The 20,579-nt window shown below is 58.6% G+C and overlaps 2 protein-coding genes, 1 long non-coding RNA gene and 1 other non-coding gene across 9 annotated transcripts in view; 2 read left to right on the plus strand and 2 right to left on the minus strand.

The window, feature by feature from the left end:
- The first annotated feature begins 6 nt into the window (after positions 1–6).
- On the plus strand, positions 7–5,305 carry RAB26 (RAB26, member RAS oncogene family). 4 transcript variants are annotated; one of them, XM_004705804.2, is made up of 9 exons: positions 7–143; positions 944–1,054; positions 3,071–3,112; positions 3,196–3,262; positions 3,371–3,423; positions 3,736–3,801; positions 3,876–3,932; positions 4,032–4,108; positions 4,182–5,305. In XM_004705804.2, exons 2-9 carry the CDS (start codon positions 947–949, stop codon positions 4,282–4,284), a joined length of 573 nt encoding a protein of 190 aa, XP_004705861.1. In that variant the 5' UTR covers positions 7–143; positions 944–946; the 3' UTR covers positions 4,285–5,305. The 4 variants fall into 4 exon arrangements, with proteins under 4 accessions (XP_004705861.1, XP_045141223.1, XP_045141225.1 ...); XM_045285288.1 differs by lacking the exons at positions 7–143; positions 944–1,054 and adding an exon at positions 1,321–2,665; XM_045285290.1 differs by lacking the exons at positions 7–143; positions 944–1,054 and adding an exon at positions 1,321–2,665 and having other exon boundaries at positions 4,022–4,108; positions 4,182–4,304.
- Positions 5,306–8,263: 2,958 nt separating this feature from the next.
- On the minus strand, positions 8,264–10,392 carry LOC123521217. The gene is made up of 3 exons (XR_006679690.1): positions 10,305–10,392; positions 9,935–10,069; positions 8,264–8,567 (listed from the first exon to the last, which is right to left on the minus strand). It is a non-coding gene; the product is annotated as an uncharacterized LOC123521217 (long non-coding RNA).
- On the minus strand, positions 10,181–10,268 carry LOC115868012. Its single transcript, XR_004045373.1, has one exon. It is a non-coding gene; the product is annotated as a small nucleolar RNA SNORD60 (small nucleolar RNA).
- A 437-nt stretch (positions 10,393–10,829) lies between the features above and the next one.
- Positions 10,830–20,579, plus strand: part of TRAF7 (TNF receptor associated factor 7) — a 13,576-nt gene continuing 3,826 nt past the window's right edge. Inside the window, exons 1-9 of one of the 3 annotated variants that reach the window (XM_045283953.1) lie at positions 10,830–10,914; positions 16,116–16,232; positions 16,545–16,602; positions 17,823–17,914; positions 19,056–19,172; positions 19,447–19,539; positions 19,816–19,849; positions 20,178–20,361; positions 20,448–20,579. In XM_045283953.1, coding sequence (XP_045139888.1) covers positions 16,152–16,232; positions 16,545–16,602; positions 17,823–17,914; positions 19,056–19,172; positions 19,447–19,539; positions 19,816–19,849; positions 20,178–20,361; positions 20,448–20,579 — 791 coding nt within the window. In that variant the 5' untranslated portion in view covers positions 10,830–10,914; positions 16,116–16,151. Of the gene's footprint in view, positions 10,915–16,115; positions 16,233–16,544; positions 16,603–17,822; positions 17,915–19,055; positions 19,173–19,446; positions 19,540–19,815; positions 19,850–20,177; positions 20,362–20,447 lie in introns of those variants that run through there. The other 2 variants (XM_045283960.1, XM_045283964.1) reach the window with 2 other exon arrangements.

The following is a 20,579-nucleotide window of genomic DNA, read 5'->3' on the forward strand; positions in this document are numbered from 1 at the left end:
CCCCCCGGAGTAAGGGGGCCAGCGCAGCCGCCTCCAACGGGCCCCGGCCAGCGCGCCCCGGCCCCGAGGCGCCACCCAACGGGACCCCGCAGCCCGGCCGGCCCTCGCTGGGCGGCGGCGACTTCTACGACGTCGCCTTCAAGGTGAGCAGGGCGCCCCCTCCCCGGGAGAGCGCAGCAGGTGGCGGCAGGGCCGCGGCGACCCGCGCCCGATGCTGGCCGGCGCATCCCACACAGCTGTCGGCCAAGCGCGGGGCGCCCAACAGCTGGCAGGGCTACACTGGGGCCCGCGGGGCACAGAGCCTGGCAGCTCCCTATCCGCGACGGGGCCCCAGTCCCACCTGTCCCCTCGCCCTGCAGGGTGGGCGGAGTGGGGACCTCCTTTAGGGACGCCAGGAAGAGGTCTGCCAACGGGATGGGCCTCCAGGCTGAGGCTGTGTGGTCTGTGGGGCGATGTGGCTCTACCATCCGGGAGTTTAGAATCTCTGGCTGCAGGATGGAGGAGGGGGCTGGGGGAGGGTGGTGGCGGGCAGGAGGTAGTTGGAAACAGCAGTCTGGCCAGCCCTTACTGATTTCTGGAACCTGTCACGCTACAAGGCTAGCCAGAACCCTAAGCCACTTAGCAAAATGCCCCTTGAGTGCTGACATTTGAAGAAGCATCCCCACCCTCGCAGGACACCCCCCACAAATATCTTAAGTGGGCCCCAGCTGCCATTTCCCTTGCCTCTTCTCCCCATTAGGTCCCAAATGCACCCTCCCCTCCTGAGCCCCACCGCCCCTCCCCCACCCGATTCAGCCTGCTGTACAGGGTCTGGTGGTGGTGTCCAGAGGCTGAGTGTCTCGGAGCCTGAGTCTCCCTCCTCCACCCCATCCCCTGCCACCAGCCCCCAGCCAGGCCAGCTCCCTGCACCCGGTCTGATGTCCCACCCGTGCCCTCACCACAGGTGATGTTGGTGGGGGACTCGGGCGTGGGGAAGACCTGCCTGCTGGTGCGCTTTAAGGATGGGGCCTTCCTGGCAGGTACCTTCATCTCCACTGTGGGCATTGACTTCCGGGTAAGCAGGAGTGCTGGGCCCCTGACACCCATGGGACCAACGCTGAGTTGCACCCTCAGCACCTTCCACTCTGCGGCTGGTGCCCCCAGGGCTGACAGTCAGAGGACTACAAAGGCGGGCACCTCCTATAGCAGGAACCAGGGGCTGCGGGGGGCGGGGGGCCAGGCCGTAAAAGCCGGGGATAGGGTGTTCGCTAGATGCTGGGGGAGAAGTCCCTGCCCTTGGGAAGGGAAGTCAGGGCCCCATATGACTGACTCCCTATCAGTATCAGCCCCCTAGCCCTCCACACCCTTGCCAACAAGCTTTCTCTGAGCCTTGTCTGGCGTGTGTATGTGTAGGGGGGCTTGGGCCCTGAGCTCCCCCAGCAGTCTTTGAGAAGGTGGGGAAGGATGGGACCAGGACCTCAGAGCCCCCCTTCCACCCCAGCCCCTGTCAGGTCAGGTCAGAATCCCATGTGCTAAGGTGCTGTGTATTCTCGGCAGAGCTGGGACTTTGCTTTCTCACCTTTTAATTAGACCTAGTTAGCGGGAGGCTGGGGTGCTGAGGAAGGGAGGCCTGTGGACAGAAAAGGGGCTGACTTCAGCCTGGGGTTCAAGTCCCCTCAAGTTCTCCAGGGTGCTATTCATGCTGAGATGGGAGAGTGGAGATGGCTTAGGCTGGGTGGAGGGGTCGTTTACCTGCTTGGCCCCTCCCTGCCTCTCTCTTGGCTCTGGTTCAGGCAGAGGAGGGAGGGGGGTGCAGTGGGGTGGTTGTCAGGTTCACACTCCTGCCCCAGGTGACAGGAAAGGCGGTGTCCTCCCCATCCCCCTGACCGGCAGATGGCTGGCTGCACCTGGCGCCCTGAAGACCTATAGAAGCAGGGCAAGGAGGGCGGGTAGGAGCCCTGCCCCATACTGGAACATGGAGCCTCAGTGGTTCCCATTCCTGCCTTCTCCCTAGGCAACAGGCCTGGGCTGGGCTGGGGGTCATTGCAGTGGGGACCTGGGGTACAGAAGGCCTATGTCCACTTTGCACCGTGGCGTGACCTTTGCCACGCCTGCCATCTGACCTGTATGTCTCGGTGTCATTAGTTAGAACCATCCCCAAATCCATTTCCAACTCCCCAACCCTGCACAGAGCAAACTGCCCTTTAAGCAGTCCCTGAAATCACAGTGAAAACAGACCCTCACTCGGGGCCATGGGAGGTCCTCAGTGCCCCGCTCACAAGTCACTGGGTCCCCTGGTGAACCCCAGGAAGAGCTGAGAAGACTGAGAATGGCCTTCCCAAGCAAACACGCTGACTCCCACTCACAGCAGAACTGCCCCGTCTGTTTGTGAGACTCTAACGGTTGCTGTGAGTGGAAAGGCTTCTCGTTCTTCCTCGGAGCAGCTGGTGGTTTTGAACTGCTGACCTTGTGGTTAGCAGCCCAATCTAAGTACTGACAATGCTACCAGGGTGCCTCCTTCTTCACTTCAAATAAGTGGCTGCAATGTTCTCATGGGCAGCCCATGTGGAGCTGGGTGAAGAGGAGCAGATGGGCACAGGCCCTCCCTGTGCTTCAGGGGAGGGGATGCTGGATGAAGTTGGATGGATTGGTGGGCCCAGGAAAGGAGTGGCTGGGGACTTGGGAGGTATGGGGGTTATGAGGGGCTGGGGTGGGCAACCTTGGAGGGTGGAGCATGAAATGGGAGGGAGGCCTGGTATCTACATATATGGGGATTCCCAGGGGCTGGGACACAGCAAGGGGCCTGGGGGGACCAAGGGGCCTTCAGGTGGGAGGTCGGAGGAGGGGGACCAAGAGGCAAGAGCAGAGAGACTGAATATTTGGCTGGGGGGATACCAGGCCTGGAGGTGGGTACCCTTGGCTTGAATTCAGGCCCCTCCTGTGGGAAGAGGGGCTAGGTTTGTTCTGACTTTGTACCACCTCCCACCCCACCCCCGCCATCCCACCCTTGGGAGCCCTGGGCCAGAGCACCTGCTGCTTGGGCTGGGGCAGCTGGCTGGACGGTGGCAGGAGTTGGCTGCTTCTGTTTCAGAACAAAGTTCTGGATGTGGACGGCACGAAGGTGAAGCTCCAGGTAAGAGGAGAGGGTGAGCTGAGCAGCTGGGGTCAGGGGTCACTGGGGGAGGCTGGGCCACCTGACCACTGGCTGCCCTGCAGATGTGGGACACGGCCGGTCAGGAGCGGTTCCGCAGTGTCACCCATGCCTACTACCGGGATGCTCATGGTGAGTGCAGGCCCTCCAGGTCCCCCGGGGTAGTGGGCAGAAAGTGGCTCATTTGATGTCACCACCTGTGACCGGTGTATGAGGTGACAGGTGCTCTTCGGTCCCCAGCACTGCTGCTACTCTACGATGTTACCAACAAGGCTTCCTTTGACAACATCCAGGTCAGTGGCCCCTCCTGAGGGGGAGGGGGAAGGGCAGGCCCTGGAATCCCACCCGGGGATCCCAGGCCAGCGTCCAGAGAGCCCTGGCTTCGTGCTCAGTGGGAGGCAGATCTGCTTCGTGTCGAATAAGGACTGAGGAGGGTAGGTGACTTTCCAGCCTTGGGGATAAGTCACAGTATGTACAGTATGTCAGCTGTGAGTCTACTAGAGCCCTTCAGTGAACCACGGGGTGTTGCAGCCTGGGGGTGGGGTGGGGTGGTGTCCTCTCCTACTGGGGCCCTGGCTGGGCCTCCAAGGTGTGCGGTCCCCCAGGACTGGCTGAGCGAGATCCAGGAGCATGCCCAGCGCGACGTGGTGCTCATGTTGCTGGGGAACAAGGTGGGGTGTGTGTCCTCTGGCTGGTGGGTGGGCCACGGTGGGCCAGCCGTCCAAGCTCCCTGCCCCCTGCCCAGGTGGACTCTACACACGAACGCGAGGTGAAGAGGGAGGACGGCGAGAAGCTAGCCAAGGTGAGTGGGTCTAAGGCAGGGGGGTGCCCCGATGGTGCTGGGGGCAGAGCACGGGCTATCTCCTGAGACCATAGCCCAGCTGGCAACAGCTGTTTGCAGGAATACGGGCTGCCCTTCATGGAGACCAGCGCCAAGAGCGGCCTCAACGTGGACCTGGCTTTCACCGCGATAGCCAAGTAAGCCCCCCTGCATCCCCAAGGCCAGCCCCCTGGATTCCTGGCTGGGGTCTCACGTCTGTCTGTCCTGCAGGGAGCTGAAACAGCGCACCACCAAGGCCCCCAGTGAGCCCCGCTTCCGGCTGCATGAATATGTCAAGAGGGAGGGCCGAGGGGGCTCCTGCTGTCGGCCCTGACCTGGTGGTTGCCCCCCAGAATGGGCCTGGCCCCTTCCATGCCTGTCCCAGCACACCTGCTTCAAGGAGCCAGCGGCTACACAGCCCGTCCCCAAGCTAGTGCGGCTGGGGTGGACACCTGCCTCAGGCTGTCTGGCCTTCTGCTGCCTCCTGCTGGACACCCGGCCAAAGTGCACCGTGCCTAACCTGGACAAGCTTGTTTTCAGTCATGCGCATCACGGGGACACCGAATGGCAGAACCAGCCTTGCAGGGGAATCAGCCGCTCCACGGCTGATTCCTGGTCATCATCTGGGCTGGGGCTGCTCCCAACTCCACCTGCTAGGTACGGTGTCAACACTGTCTTCCTTTGTGTCGCCCGGAGCCACCAAGGCTCTGTGATACAAGGACATCATTTGGTCATTCAGAAAGAATCCAGGGAAACCTGGGATGGGAGTCCCATGCGCCCACCAGCAAGTCTTTTGTCAGTGCCAGTGAATAAAGTGTGCTTTCCGGAATGCCTCCATCTGCCATAGAACCCCCAAGCCCTGGGTCGGGGTGTCAGCAAAGCCCGGGCTCTGATTTCACAGAATGTACAGTCTCCTCCCCAAAGGCCAAGACCCATCTTCTCTGCGGCTAACCCCAAGCTCCTTAGGGAACCCAAGGCCACCCTGGCTGTCAGCAACCTCTCAAGACACACTTCCAGACTGAGAGGACCCCGAAAAGAACAAAACCTCATCTTTTGGGGCTCACAGCTGAAAACTGGAGACGGGACCCCCAAAAGATGTTATGAGGGAGAAATAGCTTCAACCACTTGAGATAAAAAAGGCAGGCTTTGTCCTGGACAAAGCTCAGGGAACTGGGTGAACGTGATGATTTGCAGTGGATGAGTCAAGAGTCAAACATGCACAGATTGCTGGATGTAAACCTGATACGTGCTCTGTACCCCTTCACCCCACGCCCAATAAAGTAAAGGATGCTCACTGCACCTCCACCTGGGACTAGGACCCTCTGGGGGTGTAGGTAGCACAAAAGTCACACTGACCTGCCCTTTGGTTTAGCAGTTATTTACACACACACACACACACACACACACACCGAGTAGCCTTACCACCAGGACCTATTGTCTGCTGGGCCCCTAGGCTAAAGATGTTAGTCTTGGGGACTGCAGCTGATCCTCCCGTGAGAATCTGTTGCCACTCCAGATACTAGGATGTGCCCGTGGGTCTTCAGGGGGAGAACTGGGGTGGGCCGCCTCATCCTGCATGAGGTTATCACCCTCTTACTAACGATTGCTCAGGAAAGCCAATCTGTACCCCCCTGAGCAAGAGTGAGGCTTTACTGGTTGTTTTTGCCCAAGCCTCAGAAGACCAAACAAGCAGGCCCATGTGCCAAGCAGCAGTTCCACAAGCACTGTATTCCGTAGCCTGCAGGGCTCCTCCCGGGGTTTTCTCTGGCTGAGTACCATGGGGTGAACAGTCTTCGTGGGCATCATCCACTTCCTTTCCTGGTTACATCCTTAAAGTTCCTACTTCTTAACCAGAGTCCCCCAGCCCCGCTTAATTCATCCCATTTACACATACCCTAGGTACATGGGCTCTTGCAAATGCCACGTTAGCCTGCAACTTGGGCTCTGGCTATTTCAGTGACTTCTTGATCTTTTGTCCCCGATTCCTGATCTTGGACCCATTTGGGAATTATTTCCCACAAACTTTCCCCCTTTCAGTTGTTGGCCTTGTCTTCATTAACAATTTTCAAACTCCATCTAGAATCTGTCGGCGTTCTCTCAAAGTGTATGATCTGTGGAATACGCTGTTTGGGGTTTGTTTACTTGGTGGTGTCACTGGGCTTAGGCCGAGTCCTTGGACACAGTACATCCAACAGCTGTCAAGATGCCAGCTACTATTACGAGGCTGAAGATTGAGGCAGTCACACTTTTCTACTGGGTCACCAATCCATGTTTTTAGCTGAATTCATTCGCTAGGGCAGCGGTTCTCAACCTGTGGGTCTTGACCACTTTGGGGGCCGAACAACCCTTTCACAGGAGTCATAACAGTAGCAAAATTACAGTGATGAAGTAGCAAGAAAAATAATTTTATGGTTGGGGGGTCACCACCACATGAGGAACTGTACTAAAGGGTTGTGGGGGCATTAGGAAGGTTGAGAACCACTGAGCTAGGGTGTTTAATCCCTTTAAAATCTTTTGATTGCTCCATCAGAAGCGGTGTCATGTAGGGATAAAGGGTCAACACCTGCCTCCCAACATTAGACACCTCCCTTAACAGCAGGCAGCAAGTTTAGTGCCATCCTGTTTGTGGCATCTAACTGGTTAACTACCCCTTGCAGGGAATCTCTGGTGTGGTTATAGTTGATGTAGTTAATGCAGTCTACATTTTGATTTATGGTAGGCCGCCAGAAAAGTCTACTCTCAAACTCTGCAGATTCCTCCTTTTAAACTCATTAGGAACTCCACTAGGGACCCCAATGGGGTCAATGTGGATCAAAAGATCCAGGGAGATTTCTCATGGTGGCTCAGGATTTCTCCTGAAACGCTAGGGTGAAGGGAATTGCCAGCTGCCCCAAGGCACATGTCTCAGTCCAGCATGATGGGCAGCAAACCCGAGGTTCCCCTTTCCACATCACCACCAGTCATCTGCCCAAGGTACCTGAGGGCCAAATAGTTGGCACTGCTGGGCTCATTGGTGAAGTTTCCAAGGTTGGTACAAGTTACTAATTCTCCCATTCAAAGAAACCCAAACACCTCACAGCCTTAATGCCAACTCATAGCAACCCTATAGGGCAGGGTTGAGCTGCCCCTATGAGTTTGAGATTTGGGGAAAGAGCAATAAGCTCCTACAGCTGTCACTCCCAAGTCCTTGTGTTGGTACAGCCAACATGCAGTGCAGGCCTAGCTATCAGGTTTTTGTTGAGAGCTTGCCCTGGGCAGTCACTCGTTCTACCCAAGCTCACATTTCTGTCTGTCCTAAGCTTACTTCCATCACTGAAGTTAAAGGGAATCATTCTAAGAGTAGGCGTGGCTTGGGGGCAAGTCTTGAGTGGGGCAGCTGAGCACCACCCTACCGAGGAGACCTGTGCTCATTCTGTCCCCAAGCCACACACCAACTGATGGCCATCGATGCCAAGGCGGTTGGGCTAACACTTGGACAGGGCTGCCACCCAACTCTACAGTTAGAGGACTCTATACTATTCCTGGTGTGATCACCCATTTCAGCCTGCTAACCTCCCAGAACAAAGCCTTTTCATGGTGAGCAGGTGTATTCTCTTCCTGTGAGGGGTGCACCTCCTAAATGGTCACTTTTCTCCTGAGTCCTCAACCAGACTTTTCCCTGGGATGTGGCGGGTCCACCCCTCCTAAGGCCCCAGTGGAGGTCAATAGCACGTGGTAACGGTCTTGGCAGTTCAGCTGGTTTGTCTTAAACACTCCCCCCACCAGTAAATTTATCGGATAATTAAAAAAGCAGGGGACCAGCATGGACTTTAGAAAATGGTGGGTAGGTCTGTGGACCTTCCCAAGTAGGGGAACACAGGCCCAAAGAGGGCTGTAGGAAACGTACTCCATGGGGATTTAGTCCAGATTAACTCTAATTTCCCACTGGTCTGTTTGGTACATCCCATTTGCTTCTTGTCTCACAGGGAGGACTTCAAAGACTTGGATGCCACTCATTTTTTTAACCAAGCTCAATCTCAGTCACACACCACTCAACACCTGAAAATGCCCAAACCGCAGGGCAGTATTTTCAGTCTGATTTCCCCACACCCTAGCTCATGAATGAGGTTTTCACCCCTTGCAGTTTTAGGTCTTTCTTGTGGCCAGAGAAATTAGAAATGCCCTCCAATTTGTCAGCTCCTCTTGGTTACTGCTGGATTAGTATAAGGCCCAGGGCTAAGCCTTAACCTTGATGGGTCTCCCAAGAACTGAACTCCCTTAGCCCGTACGGGGCAGTTGTTTGCAGACGAAGGTCCAATAAATTCCATCTGTACTCATGGCAGCAAGTGAAGCTTTATTAGTTGAATTTACAAATTGGGGCAACCAAGCCCGAGAAGACAAACTAGCACACCAAGCTTTTTATTCCCTAGGTGAAGACCCTCCCCACCTGGTTCTTCATTGTTTGAGTACTTTGTGTGTGTGTGTGGTGTGTTTCAGGGTAGAGACCCTACCTCAAGTATAATGTAAGGAGAACATTTACATTGATCAAACCTTCAAAGAGACAAAGACAATCATCTGGAGAAGGGAGGCCATCCTGTGGTGCTGCGCAAGACAGACAGAATAGGGGGTGCCTTGGCCCTGTTTTCAGGAAAAACAGGAGTCTGAAGTTTATTCAATATGGGATATCACAGCTCTTGATACAGGCCAGTTCTGGTTAATCACATCCAACAAAATGGCAATGCACTGATCTTGAGTATTCCTTAAGTGTACCTGTATTGAGTTAAAGCTCTGTAGAAGACACCTCTACCTAAGAATTAATGGGGTGTAGGTGTACTGTAGAGAAAGTGTCCTCTCGAAGGGATTAGGTGTAAGGCATCATCAGAACAAAAAATATTACCATAGTGAATGATGGGGGAAGTGCGGAGTGGAGATCCAAAGCCCATTAGTAGGCCACTGGAGATTCCCTTGCAGAGGGGTCTCGGGGAGGAGATGAGCCAGTCAGGGTGCGATCTAACAATGATGAGAAATACAACTTTCCTCTAGTTCCTAAATGTTTCCTCCCCGCTCCCACTACCATGACTCGAATTCTATCTTGCAAGACTGCCTAGCCTAGAGGAGGTACACTAGTATAGATAGGAACTGAAAATACAGGGAATCCAGGACGGATGAACCCTATAGGACCAGTGGTGTGAGTGGCAAAACAGGGAGGGTAAAGGGAGAATGGGTAGAAAAGAGGGAACCGATTACATGGAACTGTGTGTGACCTCCTCCCTGGGGGGACAGACAACTGAAAAGTGGATGAAGGGAGACGTCGGACAGGGCAAGATATGACAAAATACCCATTTATGAACTATCAAGGGCTCATGCGGGAGGGAGGGGAAAAATGAGGACCTAATGTCGGGGGTTTGAGTGGAGAGAAAATGTTTTGAGAAACGATGTACAAATGCGCTTTACACAATTGATGTGTGTATGGATTGGGATAACAGTTGTATGAGCCCCTAATAAAATGTAAAAAAAAAAAAAAAGAGAAAGTGTCCTCCTGGAATGGAATAACACGTACACTTCCACATCTCGGACTGTGGTGTGCACGAGGGCTGGAAGTCAGGCCACAGGAAACTGTTCAGGGTGCGCATGATTCCCAGCCCCTGTACAGGGCCCCACGTGGTTACCTCCAATCAAGGATGCACCTAGGTTGGCCCCGGGAGAGACTATTCTCCCTGGGCTGCTGAGATGGAAGAAATCCACTGACATTTTTCCTGGAGGAAGGCTTATCGACACCCTTGGTTAGTGGTCAGAAAAAAGTTCTATGAAGGTTAAATCTATTTGGGGACCCTGCAAACAGTCTGGGCTGTCATCTATAACCCTTTGCAAACCAGGGTGCTCAGAATTTAAGCTCAAACACAGGTGCAAGCCTCTAGGTCGCTACCTTTCATGGTAATATTCTTAGTTTCTACTTTAGCAGATACTACCCCTCCACTCCCCCAATTCAGCCTGCTCACACATACCCCAGGTGCACGGGTTCCTACCGTTCCCACGTCTGCCAGCAACTTGTGCCCTGCCCATTTATTAACTTCTTGGGTCTTTTGTTCTTATAGCTGACGACGGACCAGCTTGGTGCATATTTCTCACATACCGATGACCTGGGGGAAAAAGCAAGACAGCGCCGAGATGTACACGGAAGCCCTCGCTACCGTGTGGGGTTAAGCGTTATGTGCTCCCAGCCCCCCACCCCGATAAAGTCGCGCGACCTTGAGGCCTTCAGTCTTGCAAGCTAATCAGACCGCACGTGCGTGCAGTTCTCATACGAGGTGTCAGAAATTACGCAATTCATCACTAGCTTCGGGCCACGCCGGGGAGAGGGAGCACCGCGCTTACCTGGACGGACGGACAGACCTCAGGATCCGTGTGCAGCAGGGTTTGGAAAACACCCTCAGACCCACGCGACCCCTCACTTTCTAGCAGCAACAGGCGGAGACCAAACTCCGCATGGAAGGAAAGAGGAAGGCGAGGGCCTCTAACCTTTATAGGAGCTCCACGCTTCTGTGATTGGACAATCCTGACGGAAGTACCTTCCCTCCTCGTATTTAATTGGATCCACGCGCTCTACCTAAGTTGTTTTCACCAATCGGGCTACGGCATTTACTTTAGGGGCGGTCTCCAATGCCCGCCACGCGAAGCTCCTCCCTTCCTTAATGGCAGAGGCTGTGGACTGCGAGCGACGGCCAATCAGAGCCCGACCAGCAACAGAGTGATTCTGAAGCAGCCAATCCTGCCCCGGGGCGGCCGGGACACCGAAGTCGTAGTTTCCAGAGCGCCGCGCGTCAGGTGTCTTCCTGGGCCTCGAGAGCCCGTGGACTACAAGTCCCAGCAGGCGCAGCAGCGGGGCACGTCCGCCTCGCGCGACTGGTCCCTTCCCCGGCCAGTGGCCGAGGGGGCATGATGGAGTGGGAGCGCGGCTCAGCCGCTCCCCGGCGGCCGCGGGCGGGTGAGTGTCCGCGCGGCACGCCGGGCCCGACGCTTGCGCTTCGGGGCCACAGGGCGAGGACGGGAGGCGGGTGCGTCGGGGGTCGGAGCAAAGGGGTGGCCCAGAGGGGGCGGGGCTGAGTCGGGCTAGGGTCTCCGGATCTGTCCTTTTTTCTGTCTGCTGGTCTGGCCCTCTTCATCCCTTCTTCCTGCGTTTACTAAGCGCCGCCTGGGTGCCTGGCCCTGTTCCAGAGGCCAGCGACATGCAGGGGAACGGGCTCCCTGTTTTCACCAGCTCATCTTGGGGTGCTGGATTTCATCTCGGCATTTGGACCATCCGGGCAGGGTCGTGCATTGTGGTGGGGACTGTGCTGTTTTGGAGAGTACTGAGCAGCATCTCTGGTCTGCATACCTTAGCTGCCAGCAGCACCCCGCTGCTACCTGTAATGGTCAAAAACACCCGTGCCTTGGGAGGGGTGGGGTGGGGTTAACGATTTTGAGGGTAGACAGTAAACGGAGGAATTAATGAAAAATCGCTGTAGGAGCTGTGAAGGATACTGAGGGCTAAGAAGCAGAGTCTGGCCTCTGGGAGACCTTTGGGGGCAGGGAACTGTTAGCCGAAGACCAAACGGGAACTTTCGTGCAAGAGCACTCTCCAAGGTGGAGTTCCTGTGTGAGAAAGGGCCTAGCCTGGGAGGCCCCTACAGCACCCTGTGAAGTGGTGAGAGAAGTCAGGGAGGTGGGCAGGCCCTACAGGGTGCAGGATGGGGACCTCACTGTGTATACCAGCTGCTGTTCAGGGGTGTCTGAGCAGAACTGGGTTCTCCATTGGATTTAGTGGCTGCTTTTTCTGAAGTAGATCACCACACCTTTCTTCAGAGGCACCCCTGGGTGGGTGGACTTGAAATTCCAACCTCCCAGTCTGCAGCCATGCCTGTCCGTTGTTTGCCCCACTCTGGGATTCTGAGGGAGGGCTGTTGGGGTGACAGGATCAGGGCTTCGGCTAATGCAAGTGGAAGTGGGACAGTGGGATGTCAGGGGAGCAGTGTGGGGACAGGGGCTATCTATTAGTCCTCACTGGGTTCCAGCTGCCCCAGCTGAGCCTGAAGCTGGTGTCCAGTCGTGGAGCCAAGCTGGGCCTTAGGGTGGGTCCTGCTTGATCCCACCCTGTCAGGGTAGGGGTCATCGTACTCTACTCCAGGCTGCACATCCCTCAGACCCCTCCCCATGTTTCACACCTGGCCCTCTTCCTGGGAGCTGCCCACTTCTTGGCTTTTGCCAAGGGCCACCCAGATGACCTCCCTCGCTCTCCTTCCTTCTCAGTGGGCCTCTCCTCTCCTGGAGGGTCTGTGGGATGGGCACCAATTTTGCCATTAGTCCTTGTGTCCCTGTTTTCAGTATCCTGGCTTGTCACAGGAATCCCAGGTCCCAAGTCCCTACGAAGCCCTGTCCTCTCAGCCAGACCCTCCCTTTATGGGAGCTAGAGTGAGAAACTGATTGGTGACCTGGAATTAGTGGCCCAGCCAGAGGGCCTGCTCCCTGGCTCAGCTCTCTTTGGGTGTGGTCACTGGGTCACTGGGTCACTACAAAACAGCACAGCCCCCACCACAAAGCACGACCCAGTGTCTGTGTGGGTGGAGACAGGAGCCTGCACTGGAATGTTTTTAGGGCTAGTGGGGGGTTCCCAGTCCCCTACTTTCCTTCATCAGGTTGGACTTCTCTCGTTGCCCTCACGTCCCCTCTCAGCACAGGGCCCTGCACACACAGTGGTATAGACCTGGGTGTGTGGGCTGGTGAGAGCTCGAAGCTGGCACACCTGGTGACCTGGGGCTCCCTGGTTCAGTTCTCAGGTGTACGAGGATCCTGGGTTTACAGGTGACAGCAGAGGAAGGGAATAGAAGGGGCAGGGTTTGGCATACTTTGGACCTGGGCTTGCTGTCTGTGTGTCGCTGGGCTGGCCCCTGGGCCTTTCTGACCCTTCTCCACCTTCAGTCCTCATGTTCTCACCCATCTTTTTTTTGGGGGGGGGCACCCCAAGGCCCAGGAGGACAGTCACCTTGCTCAGAGCCACACAGCTGCTCAGCTGATGTGGGATTTGGACCCGGATCTGGGTGGGCCTAGCACCTGCATTCATCACTGTTCTGCTGGGCACCACAGGGGGCAAGGGTGTCCATGAGTGCTGGCACACATCCAGCCCAGAGACATGGTGCAGATGTCTCCTGTCCTGTGACTGGGTGCTGTGACTGGAAAGGCCAACTGGTCTCTCTGGTAGGAAGGGCTAGCCAACCCTTGGGCTCTCCTGGACGTTTCCCCATGAGCTGTTCTGGCCAAAGGCGAGGCTGTTTGAACTCATGGACACGTGTGTGTGTGGGGGGAGACCCAGAAGGAGGGGGCAGGTGAGGCTGGGGTACCTTCTGAGTCCCCACCACAGTTCAGGCTCAGGGACCTCACAGGCATGCAGCCTCCCTGGGGAAGCAAGAAGGGGCAGAGCAGGGGACCAGAGCCCAGAGATGGGCTCAAATATGGGGACCCCAGGTGGCTTGGAAAGTGCAGTCACCAGGCCTAGGCACTGCGGCCCTGGAGCCCCAGGTGGCTGGCTGGTGGAGCCCAAACCTACTTCCGCAGCTGGGAGGGTCTGTCTGCTGTTGTACCCTCATAGATGGACCAGTGGCCCCTGCAGCTGGGCGTTGACATCTGGCCAGGTTCTTCCTCCAGGAAGCCCTCTAGACTTCCCCCAGACAAGTCAGGTGCCCCCTGCAGGGGGCAGGCGTTGGGGGAGAGGCCACCTTCCTGTGATGGTGGGAGGAATTAGAGCCTGGGCCATCCAGGCAGCAGGACCTTCCTAATCCAGTAGGTGGAGGCGTGGATATTGGTGAGGCTAGGACTCTGAGTGCTGAGCCGAGAGAGGGGCCGGTGGGGTGCCAGGACCAGAGTTCTATAGAGTCCGGGTTGTGGTGGAGGGAGAGGGAAGGGCCAGGAGTGCCGCACAGGCATTAGACCAGGAGCTCAGCTTTGCTGTGACAACCAGGCCTGTTTCTATAGGATCTGGCAGCCAGCTCTGGACCGCAGCCAAAGTGGCCCTTGGCAGAGGCTGACCTGGCTGTGCAACAGCAGTCTCAGGGGGCTCTGAGGCTAGGGGCTGTGCCTGGAGCCCTGGCCTTGATCCAGTCAGTGACCACCCACAGGATTGGGCCTCCAGCGTCCTCAACTCTTTGCTGGCGCTGTGATCTCTGAAACAGTGGGCTCTGGGGCTGACGGGGTTCCTAGGCCCTCCTCACTCTCAGCATGTGCTGTTTAGGGGACCCTCACACCTACCCACGTGAAGCTGCTGGACCCGCTACTTGGGTTGCCCACCGGGAAGGGCAGCAAGCAGAGTCCAGTGCCCCTGAGGTGGGGATGAGCCTGTCCTGGGTTGCTCGGCCCTTGGGCCTCGATCCCAGACGGGTGTGAGGGGTGGCTTGTCGCCCCCTGGCCCAGTGCAGCCTTTCCTGGGTGGGGACAGCAGTGGCCTGGCCTGAGGGGGGTGGGGTGGAGACAGCTGAAAGAGAGGGTCCTATTGGCCCCTGCTGGCTTTGCCCCACCCGGCCCCAGGCCAGCACTCATGGTTCCACTTCCTGGCAGGCCCTGTCATCTGCTTTCTGCAGGAGTGAGTGAGGGTCTTCTCTCTCAGACAGACTCACTGGCTTCGGGCCGTCTGGGGAAGCAGGCTAGGAGGAAGGCCTCCTCGGTGAAGCCTGCAGGGTTTGGAGCTGGGTGTGAACCTGGCTGTGGCAGCTGCTTCCCTGTCTGCCGCAGATGGAGGGCGGGGACCGGCCAGCCTCCACCCCTGGGAGCAGGACCAGTGCGTCCCTGCCCTGGTCTGGCAGCAGCCAGCCATCCAAGAGCCCGGAGCTGAAAGGGAGCTGCTGGCCGCTGGTAACCAGGCCTGGACACCTGCCCAGCTGCCAGCCTCCTTGTCAGCCAGGGGCCTGGCATTCCCTAGGCGGGACCAGCCGTGGGCAATGGGGAAGGCCGTTATTGCGAGAGCAGCCCCGTGGGAGACTCCGGCATCTTGCTCAACCCGATGCTGGTTCCTGGTTCCTGGGTTGCGGTCACCGAGTTCCAGCACAGAGAGGGGTGGGGGTGGGGTGAGCACACAGTGGGCAGCCGCAGGAGCTTGGGCTGCATGTAGCTACCAGGCTGGCTGCTATTGGCCTAGGGAGTCCCAGCGACCTACGTGTGGCTGCATGTCTTTACATTTATTTACCTCAGCACAGTGGGGATCAGTGGCCACACACACTGGGCACTCACCCAGGAGAGGGCCCCGGCCCTGGCCTGGCCCACTACCCAAGCTTGGTCCCTGGGCATGGGTGTGGATGGAGCAGAATTCAAGTCAGCGGGGGCCCAGACCGGAGCCTTCAGGAAAGTTGGCCTGTCTCTCCTATGTCCAGGACCCCACCGAGTGATCCCCGAGTGACCACTGCACCAGTGCCAAGGGCTGGGGCAGAGTCAGCCCCTCTCACCCCTGACTCAACCTAGTGCTGGCTTTGCCCCCCTCCCCCTGAGCCCCAATGAGTCAAGCCCTTAGGCAGCGGGGACTATGTAGGGGGGAAGCCTGGTGGGATGTATGCAGGGGCATGGTGGGTTGTGAGTATATGTGTGGAGGGGGAAGGCTACAGAGGGCTGTGGTCAGGAGCAGGAAGGCTTTGGGCTGAGGTTCCTAGGACCCCATCTAGGCAGACCTGTGGGGCGCTTGCAGAGTTGGGGGCCAGGGGTCTCCAGGCAGCACTGGCTCATGGGGGGGGGGCTTTCTCTGCTTTGTGGCTGTACCCTCTACACCTCTGGGCTGGACTGGGGTGGGGAGGCTGGTACGCCATTCAGCACAGTGTGACACAGAACCCTGGCCCCAGGGACACCTGACCCAAGGGACGGGTGGTCCTGGGAGTTAACGGCTGTGACTCCAGAGGGGAGGTATGCAGGGTGGCACCCTCACCTTTGGAGTGGAGGGCTGCCTCTCCCTTCCTGGGCTGTCAGCACCTGGGCAGAGGACACAGGGAACTTGGCCTGCCATGGACACGTCCTTAAGAAATGTTGACAGAGAGAAGAGGGCTGAGGATGCTCACTGAGGGACTCCCAGCACTGACCCCTCACCTCTTCCCCTCAGGGAGCCCCAGCTCTGACCCCTCATCTGTCTGTCCGTCCCCCTGGGGAGCCTGAGCCCTGACCCCTTCCTTGTCCCCACAGAGGACTTGACTCACGGACCCTAGATGCCGGCTAGGCATGAGCTCGGGCAAGAGTGCCCGCTACCACCGCTTCCCTGCCGACCTGCCTGCCCCAGACGCCACCACTGCTGCCGCCGGGGTAAGGCATTTGCCAGCTCCTCTCTGCACCCCACACCCCCAGATAGCCCCGGCAGGCCTCAAGACCTCCACTGACGCAGATACGGCAGGGGGCAGGGCAGCGACGGAGGCCTGCTATTGTGTCATGTGTCTCTGCACACGGGGGTCCATGTAGAAGTGCGTGGGTGCGCATGCGTGCATGCGTGCAGCATGGAAGCATGTGTGCACAGTCACACATGTGCTGAGGTTGTCGGCATGCACACACTGCTTCATGAATGAGCGAGTGTGTGTGCCTATGCCCTGCAAGTGTGGCCACAGCCTCTGCTCTCTGCAGACCAGGATGGAGACGACCTTTGGACCTGCCTTCTCAGCTGTCACCACCGTCACCAAAGGTGAGCCTCAGGGTGGGGGCACCAGGTCTTCTCCCCCTGCCCCTCCCCCCTTGTCCCGCCTGCAGGGGTTTACATCCTGTGTCCCCTGCCACCCCTCACCACTTCCTTCAGGAGACTGGGCCAGGGTATCTCTGACCTGGGGCCAGCACTAGAGGCAACAGCTGGGGATGGCCCTGGGAGCTTGGTTTCTCTGCCCACAGAGCCAGGGTCCCAGGCCGAGTTTGTCCTGCCTGCAGGGCACTGGCCGCCCAGGAGCTGGCCACTGCACCCGTGGGTTTCTGTGGCTGCCGGGTGGGGTCCTCTGCTTGGCGAGCTTCTCCTCACAAGGAGGGGGATCACTGCCACTCTGGTGCCAACCCTGGCTTCAGTTCTTCGTCCTGGCTGTAAGAAAGCGCTCGGACTCACTGCCTTTACATGCATTCTGACCGGGAGCAGGACAGCCCCTGGGGGTCCTACAGCCATGCCTCTGTGCGGGAGCCTTATCTCTGTTCCGCAGAGCGGCTGGTGGATTTGCACTGCCCGCCCTGTACTTAGCAGCCCAACTCGTCCTGGAGGCCCTTCAGTGGAAAATGGGCAGAGCTGGTGATAAAGCCCAGGTGGTTGCCTCACTGGCCCCTTCATCACCAAAGGGAAACTGAGGCTCTACCCTGGAGCAGCACTTGGGGTCCTGAGCCTGGGGTTGGGGGGCAGGCAGCCAACTCTCAGGGCACCTCAGCGGCAGCATGTCAGCCCCACCTGCTGTGAAGGGCGGCGGTCCTGCCTCTGTTTCCTCTTGGAGCGGGGGTGGGGTTGCTAGGGTACCATAAAGATTCAAGAAGTGGATACCCCCACTTTTGTCTAGAGACTTGCCGTGTCCTCCCTGGGTGTTTGCAGGGCCGATTAGAACTCCTGTCCCCAGCACACCTGCCTGGGTGGGGGCAGACTCTGCACTCTGCAGGGAAACTGACCCCCTCTGTCCTAGGAGTGCTGAGTGGAGGGGATGGCCCTGGGGGGGGGGAGGCACGGCCCTGAGGGGGGACACTGCTGGACCCCCAGCAGCTCCCACAGACCCAGAAGGGTGCAGTTGTTGGTGGTGGTGGGAGGTGAGTTCCTGCCTGATGCCCGGCCTCTGTCCCCTGCCAGGCAGACCCCTGGGGGAACCCAGTGTGGGCTAGGCCCCTGCGGGAGTTGGGTAGGGGGGCTGTACGTGCTTACCAGGTTCCCAACCCTGTCTTGCACAGCCGATGGCACCAGCACCTACAAACAGCATCGCAGGACCCCGTCCTCGTCCAGCACCCTGGCCTTCGCCCCGAGGGACGAGGAGGACAGCATGGTGGGTCAGCTGGCCGGCAGGAGGAGGACGCTGGCAAAGGGACAGTGCAGGCGGGCAGTCTGAGTGCCTGGGGGTGGGCCAGCTCCGGAAGGAATCCCACATGAGGCTGGAGGGGTGGGGGGTAGGGGGTGCCACAGGACACTTGATCAGGAGGGACAGGTAATTCTCAGGAGAGCAGGCCTTGGGCTGTTGACCTGAAGGAGGCAGTTTGCAGGGCCCTCAGGAGAGGAAGGGTGGGTAGGCTGGGTGCAAGGTCTGCAGGGGATCCGTGAGGCCTGCAATGAATCCTGGGAGCCAAGGTGCCCCTTGAAGCTGTGCATTCTGGTCGCCTGGAGCTTTGGTTTGGTGCTTGAAGGGCCCTGGTGGCACGGGGTTCATCACTGGGCTTCAGACCCACCAGCCCCTGCTCACGAGAAGGGAGAGGCCTTCTGTTCCCATAGAGGTCGGCTGGTTCAGGACCTCCACAGAGCAGTTCCTCTCTTTCTGCACGGTGACCTTGAGTTTGAATCCATCCATGGCTGTGGGTTTGCGTTTGTTTTCTTAGTGGCTTTGGTAGCTGGCAGCCCACAGGGTGGGTGTGGGGAGCAATGGTGAGTGCAGGAACTTCTGGAAGTTTCTGGACCCCGCTGGGAAGGAAGGACAGTGACCCCCAGAGCAGAGGCTGCCCTGCGATGTTGACTATCTCCACTGTCCCTATGTGCCTCCAGACAGGCACCGGTGTGTTGGGGTGTGTGTGTCCCGTGTGTGTGTGTGTGTGTGTGTGTGTGTGTGTGTGTGTGTGTGTGTGTGTGGTGGGGGGTGAAGGAGGCCCTGGTTGGCCAGTGGGGGTGCCCTGGAGTGCCCGCTTTCCCTGCTCACGGGAAGCAGGAAGTAGCCTGAGCCGTCCTCCTGGAATTGAATAGCAGGAAGTCCCTCCGTTTACAAAGAGAGCTGGGATGTGAGTCGGTGTGGCAAGACCTGTGTCTGGCTTGGCCTGCAGGAGGGGGCTCAGTTCCCCGCAGCTCCCTCTAGGTGCTGCCTCTGCTGTCTGGGGTCGCACTGCAGGCACCCATTTGGACAGGGGCAGCCCCTTGGGGCTGGCCCTGCTCTGCCCCCTGGGGCTGGGGGGCCAACCCCTGACAGACCCCTGTGCACGCTGCAGCCCCCCATCAGCACTCCGCGCCGTTCCGACTCGGCCATCTCCGTGCGCTCTCTCCACTCCGAGTCCAGCGTGTCCCTGCGCTCTGCGTTCTCACTGCCCGAGGAAGACGAGGAGCCAGTACGTTGGTGGGGGTGGGGGCTGGGGGTGGGGGACAGGATGGGCACAGCTCCGACTGGAGTACGGGGTCTGGGGGTGCCCATTCTCTTTTCCATCCTTGAAGTGGATAGTAGCCGACTCTGTGCTGTTTGGATCAGGGCCTCTCCTGGCGCAAAACCTCCTGTTCTCCCCTTATCCCAGCTTCCCTTCTGCCTGGGGCTCCCCCCATCCCAAGGATGAGGCACCCCTCCCCTGTGGTGGCCGCGCCTCACTTGCCCCCTCCCTGGGCTTGCAGGAACCGCTGGTGTTCGCTGAGCAGCCGTCCGTACAGCTGTGCTGCCAGCTGTGCTGCTGTGTGCTCAAGGACCCCGTGATCACCACGTGCGGGGTGAGGGGCTGCCCAGGGTCCTGACCTGGGGGGAGGGGCGGCACCCAGCCACCATGTGCAGGGGCAGGCCGGAGGCCACTGGCAGCTCAGTGCCACATGCCCAGTGTGGAGCAAGTGGGTGAGGGCCAGGGTTTGACCGCTGTGTGCAGAGTGACAGGCAGGGCTGGGTGGCACGTGTGGGACGGGGGGGAGGCCGGGGCAGGGCCAGGTGAGGCCTGGGGTTCCGGGGGACCAGGCCGAAGGGTCCCGCTCACTTCACCTTTCTGTGCCCCTCAGCACACCTTCTGTAGAAGATGCGCACTCAAGTCAGGTAAGCCCCCTCAGGAGACCCGGCCCCGGGCAGGGGGGTTCCCAGTCAGGCCTGTGTGTGCTGACCTCCTGGTCTCATGCTGCCTGGGGTCGGGCCTGAGAGAACGAACTCCCCGACTGCTCTGTGAGGCTGGCCCCAGCCCTTGCCCTACCTCAGATGGTCTTGGCCAAGTGGTCCCCGTGGGCAGCAGGGTATGGACTTGTGCATCCATCAAGATGAGGCGCCCCCTTCCTGGCCGGACCCCCCTAACCCCATCAGGACTCGGCTGTGTCTGGAGGAGGGCTGTGGGTCAGCGTGTCCCCCCAACCCCTCCACGCGTCCTCCTCAGAGAAGTGCCCCGTGGACAACGCCAAGCTGACGGTGGTGGTGAGCAACATCGCGGTGGCCGAGCAGATTGGGGAGCTGTTCGTGCACTGCAGGCACGGCTGCCGCTCGGTGGGCCTCGGGAAGCCCAGTGCCTACGAGGTGGACCCCCGGGGCTGCCCCTTCACCATCAAGCTCAGTGCCAGGAAGTGAGTGCACCACACAGGGTGGCTGCGGACCCCCCCGGCCAGTCTCCTGGGGACTCAAGCCCTATTCCCGGGTGCCCCGCCCACAGGGACCACGAGAGCAGCTGTGACTACCGCCCTGTGCGCTGCCCTAACAACCCCAGCTGCCCGCCCCTCCTGAAGATGAACCTGGAGGCCCACCTGAAGGAATGCGAGCACATCAAGTGCCCCCACTCCAAGTA

The sequence above is a fragment of the Echinops telfairi genome, unplaced genomic scaffold, assembly GCF_000313985.2.
Source record: "Echinops telfairi isolate 266 unplaced genomic scaffold, ASM31398v2 ScPeMD7_5;HRSCAF=22, whole genome shotgun sequence".
NCBI lineage: Eukaryota > Metazoa > Chordata > Mammalia > Afrosoricida > Tenrecidae > Echinops > Echinops telfairi.